The sequence below is a fragment of the Macrosteles quadrilineatus genome, unplaced genomic scaffold (genome assembly GCF_028750875.1).
Source record: "Macrosteles quadrilineatus isolate MER2022 unplaced genomic scaffold, UCM_ALF_1.0 Scaffold_4__1_contigs__length_99947679, whole genome shotgun sequence".
Lineage (NCBI taxonomy): Eukaryota > Metazoa > Arthropoda > Insecta > Hemiptera > Cicadellidae > Macrosteles > Macrosteles quadrilineatus.
The window spans coordinates 23,522,831-23,528,616 of NW_026542597.1; the positions used below are offsets into that span (position 1 = coordinate 23,522,831).

Genomic DNA, 5,786 nt, shown 5'->3' on the forward strand with positions numbered 1-5,786 from the left:
GGTTTTCTTCTTAGCCAGTTAACTCTGCAATTTGCTATATACTATATCAAAACCAGGAATATCGGTTATCTATAATTGTGCTTTGTGCCAACTGTCTATATTGACTTGACAACTGGCAAATGGAACCCAAAAATCATAAAAATATTAATCTATTTGGCTAATAAAACTGTTCGTTTTGTATAGTACTAATTAGTTAAAGTTTCATCACGATCTGATGTATAAAGGCCGAATAGATAACAACAGAGATACTTTTAAAGCATTATTAATTTGTACATCTTGATAAATAAATAATTTGATTCTTGATTTGTTTGAATGTTAAAATATGTTGTTTTATATCTTCAACTTTTTAGGGTACATAGAGTCGTTGATCATAATCTTGAACCTAGTAATTTATTAATAACTGACTAAGATGATTTAATTCTCTGCAAAATTTCAAATTTTATACATTTACACACAAGTAACTAAAATTCTCTAAATTATTATTTAACACCGCAACAGAGTATGGCTCCATAACAGTTAATAACGGTGGTCCTTCTTAAATGACGGTCGCGAGTATGTCTGTACCAAAGAGTCTGCCAAGGCTGTCGACCTTGCAGCTACAAACTGGTTGTTGAAAGTGAGATCAAGAGTGAGATCTCAGGATGTTGACTCGGGGTCCCGCTAACACCGAAAATATTTTTTGTCGTGTTTACAGTTCTAGATATTAGAGTTATCGCTGCTAAATACTTAGTATCGTGTTGTATAGTCGTGTATAAATTAATAGTTCCTAGTAAAATATACATTTTGATATCAAAATATTAGTATTTTTTCGTTTGGTCACAGGTATTGGGAACGTCATGGCGTCAACGAGTACAGCCCAAATTGAGTGCAGCCTCTGTCCAAATTACATATTCTCAACGCCGGACGAGTTAGAATCACATTTTAAAGAATCCCACCCGGACAGGTTTTACTGTGGCATATGTTTTGCTCTTGGGATTGTAAGGCATTATAATGAAAGGCGCCGTTTGAATGACCACATTAGAGATTGTCATTCGGATAAAAGATTTCCTTGTACGTTTCCAGGCTGCGGCAAGACGTATCTTAACAAGAGAAATTTAACGCAGCATTACAAATTCAAGCATGTAAAGACTGAGGGTCACAAATGTACCATTTGCAAAAAGATATTTCCACGCCGCAATGATTATTTAAGACATATTAGAACTTGCAACAAAAAGGCTAAGCGGCAGTATAAATGTTCGGAAGAATTGTGTGAAACCACATTCTCTACACTTAAATCCTACAAACAGCATTTAAAGAACACACACCATAAAGTGGGCAATAAATATTGCTGTCCTAATTGCGACACACTTTTTGCTAAAAACGATAAATTAGAAGAACACATGGATGAGACCTGTACCGGTGACAACATTCTAAAAAATACAAATATCATTCTAACTCCGGTTCAACACAAAAACATATCTTTTAAATATGCTTTATTGTGTAAATTTGCTCAAGCAGACCCCACAAAAGCCTTTGAATTTGAAAATGAATATGACTGGAGCAATATCACTTTTCCCGTTTTGAGACCGGACAATGATTTTATTGCACAGTTTGAAGCAAGAAATAATTGTAGCTTATCTATTTTCTTTATACATGCCGGTCGAATACTCCCATGGAACCCACCCAAGGACAACTTAGACAACAACATAGACTTATTGTATGTAAATGGCACGTTCCACTACATTAAAGACTTTGATGCTCTTGTTGGACTACAACTTGGAAATTTACATCGGCGGGCTTGCGTTTGTAGAAGATGTGGGCAGCGATTTTACGATAGAACTGGACTGACTGCTGTACAACAGTTGGATAGGCACAAACCTACTTGCGATCCTGATAACCCCACTAAATTCGAAATGCCCATTGGAGATAAGGCTCATATGAAATTTCAAAACTACAATAGACAGAAAATGATTAGATTTATTGCTTATTTAGATTTTGAGGCGTTAAATGTACCACAAGTTTCAACTGGCAACACCACCATTCTACAAAAACATTGCCCTTTTGCTGCATCTTACCTCCTACTGGATGAAGAAGGACAGTATACTAAACCTCTTCGAGAATACTGCGGATTGGATGCGCCACAAAAAATATTGTCTATGCTTATGGAAGATGTTCGGGAAATTGAGTCTATTCTCTACAGCAATAGGATTAAGCAGATACCAGTATTAACAGAGGAACAACAGCGACAATTTGATAACTGTACAACCTGTCATGTTTGTGGCAAGGGCGAATTTACACTTAACAATCCAAAATCAATAGACCACAATCATTTGACAGGCCAATATCGTGGATGTTGTCACAGGATCTGTAATCTTTTTTATAGAGATCAAAAACACATCCCAGTTGTGGTGGCCAATCTAGCGCGGTACGATTCGGCATTCATAATACCACACCTCGGACAAGTGAAAGTCGTACCAAACACTAACGATAAATTCACATCGTTTTCTAAGACTGTGGGAAAGATGGAACTCCGTTTCATAGACTCTTTTAAGTTTATGCCTCGCAGTCTTAGTGAATTATGTAATAACCTACAGAATGATCAAAAGAAAATTTGTAGGGAGTTTTTTCCTAGCGAGGAAGACTTCAACCTTATAATAAGGAAGGGTGTCTATCCTTATAATTATCTAACAGACATGTCAAAATTGAGTGAGACATCACTCCCACCAATTGAAGCATTCCACAACTCCTTGACAGATGAAGAGTTAAGTTCAGAAGAGTATGAACATGCCTGTAAGGTGTGGTCACACTTTAATATTGCTAACCTTGAAGAATATACAATGCTATATTTACGGACAGATGTTGTTATACTTGGAGATGTTTTCCAAAATTTTAGGAAGATTGTACACTCGACTTATGGTTTGGACCCTGCATATTATTTCACTGCTCCAGGTCTTGCATTTGATGCCATGCTAAAAATTACTGATGTACGGCTCGAGTTGCTAACTTGCAGAGAGATGCACGACTTCTGCAGAAGGGGGATGAGAGGTGGATTTGTAACGGCGCCCCTAAAGTATTGTAAAGCCAACAATTATTACATGGGGGAGTTATATAATAAGGAGGAGGCATCATCCTACATATACAACATAGACATGAACTCACTTTATGCAACAGCCATGTGCCAACCCCTTCCTTATGGAGGATTTGAATGGGCTGACATTGACGAATTGGAAGGCATCTTAGAAGCTGGCGAGGATTCAGAATTTGGAGCATTTTTAGAAGTAACCATGGAATACCCTGAACATCTCCATGAAGCCCACGGGGACTACCCTTTTCTTCCGGCTCAAGAAGAAAACGAGGACGGTAATATGTGTCTCATGGCCACTGTCCGTGACAAGACCAACTATGTACTGCACCATACTAGTCTACAGCTGGCAATGAAACATGGTCTTGTTCTCAAACATGTACACAGGATCCTAAAATTCAAACAATCAAAATGGTGTGAGAAATTCATCCTTTTAAATACAGAGATGCGTAAACAATCTAAAAACAAATTTGAAGAAGACTTTTACAAAGGGTTTTCAAATTCCGCATTTGGCAGATCTATAATGAAACTTGATGATCGTGTTAATATTAAGATTGCGAAGACCAATCAACAAGTGGACAAGTTCTCAAGAAGTAGACTATTTAAAGAGTTTTATGCTGTGTCAGAGGACACCCTAGTCTTCGTCATGCATAAACCCAAAATTATATTCAATACTCCAATATACATGGGTGTTGCTATATTAGACATCAGTAAAACTATAATGTATTCATTTTATTATGACTATTTAAAACCTATGTACGGAAATAAAATTAGAATGGGGTACAGTGACACAGATTCTATATTAGCCCACATATATACACAAGACTTGTACCAGGACCTAAAAAATAGTCCAATCTTCACCAGGCTTGACACATCCAACTACCCTAAGAATCATATTTTGTACCAGGCTGGGAGACGTTTTGGTTTGGGCCTGGCAAAGGACGAAGCTGCTGGAGATTTGCCAGTAGAATATGTAGGGCTGTGCTCCAAAGTGTATAGCAAGAAGAAATTGATACTGGAGACAGGACAAATAGTAGTTTACGGGATGAAGGCTAAGGGGACACAAAAATCGATGTTGCGAAAACATGTGACCTTCGACGACTACTTTCAAAGTTTGATGTCTCGAGGGAATTTTGAAATGAAGCTCCCGTTTACACGCATTTCAAGCAGTAGAATGCAAATCACTACTGTTACAGGATTTAAAACCGCTCTACGATGCCACGATCCCAAACGTTTCCTCTGCTCTGACAGGATACACACCCTCCCCTTCGGAGACAAGAGGATTGAAGAGGAAAAGAAGAAAATAGAAGAAGAGGAGTCAGAGGACAGAAGAGAAAATGAGTAAAAATAAAAAGGGGGGGGGGGGGGTCAATTCTAATGTGCAAAAGTACGCGTTTTTATTGCTCAAACCTGGGGTATGATTTTACTATCATATCAGATATTGTGTTAGGTACAAACATATTTTTGTTTTTATTTATTATAGAAAAAGAAGATAAAATGTCCAGATCATTGTTCCAGGAAATACCCTGCACATTTAGGTGTAGGGTAAAAACATTTGCTGCATATCCTGAATCATCCACAAATTTAGAAGAGTTTCTTTACAATATAAAACCAGAAATAGTAAATACTTTCCAGCAATGCTTAGAAACACTTGGCTCTTTTAAAGCCAATTTGCTAGTAGAGGTGGAGTATTTAAATGGAGACGATGTGTTGACTATAAACCTAAAAACAAAAAACAAGGGATTTTATAATTCTAGTAATTTAAAAGAGTTAGTTGATAGTGAATTAGACAAAATCAAGAATGAAATGCGAGAGTACCAGTTAAAGGGAAGTGGGCATACATTTTCAAATGTTAAAAAATTAGAATTACGTGTAAACAGGCACTGTATATACTGAGATTTTATTTCGGTTATGTACATTGTAAATAATACATTTCTTCTATTCTAATAGCCAATTTAGATTAGTCCAGATTAACAAATATTTTTATTTTTATATGTACAAACAAGCCACCATTCATCTGTTAATAGTTGTGAAAATTGTGTAACAAATTTACATCATAGTCACAGCTAGTTGTTAAATAACATAAAATTTGTGTAAAAATTGTGTGAAATGTGTGAAATTTGAGTAAAATTGTTCACACAAATTCACTTCAAAGTTACAGTAAGTTGTAATATTGTGTGATATGTGTTAAATTTTTGTACAAATTGTGTGAAATGTGTGAGATTTGAGTAAATTTTTCACACAAATTCACTTCAAAGTTACAGTAAGTTGTTATATTGTGTGAAGTGTATGTAATTTTTGTTATAAATTGTGTAAAATGTGTGAAATTTGAGTAAAATATTTTTACATAAATTCACATCATGGTCAAAGTTAGTTGTTATATTACATGAAATGTGTGAAATTTGTGTACAAATTGTGTGAAATGTGTGAAATTTAAGTAACTAATTCACATCAAAGTAACAGGTCACAGTCAATTGTTATGTTCGACGACATTATTAAACATTTTTAGTATGAAAACATCACTAATTTTACTTGTATAAAAGTACACAAACATGTATATTATTATTCGAACAAGACATCGTATTTCATTTAATCAATCCAGAAATTCCATGATTGATTTTCATAATTAACACGAATAGGGTAAAAACAAGTAGCAAATATTATTTTTATTTTCTTGTCGTACAGTATTGTACTTTTGTATATATGTATGTTTGAATAACTTTTC

At 35.4% G+C, this 5,786-nt stretch overlaps 1 protein-coding gene across 1 annotated transcript; it reads left to right on the plus strand.

Moving 5' to 3' along the window:
* Positions 1-1,379: 1,379 nt before the first annotated feature.
* Positions 1,380-4,406, plus strand: LOC128992804 (uncharacterized). The gene has a single exon (XM_054416544.1). The coding sequence runs from the start codon at positions 1,380-1,382 to the stop codon at positions 4,404-4,406; it is 3,027 nt and encodes a 1,008-aa protein (XP_054272519.1).
* The last annotated feature ends 1,380 nt before the right edge of the window (positions 4,407-5,786 follow it).

Coding starts and splice junctions, on each gene's coding strand:
- LOC128992804 (XM_054416544.1), top strand. CDS start 1,380: ATGGATGAGACCTGTACCGGTGACAACATTCTAAAAAATACAAATATC.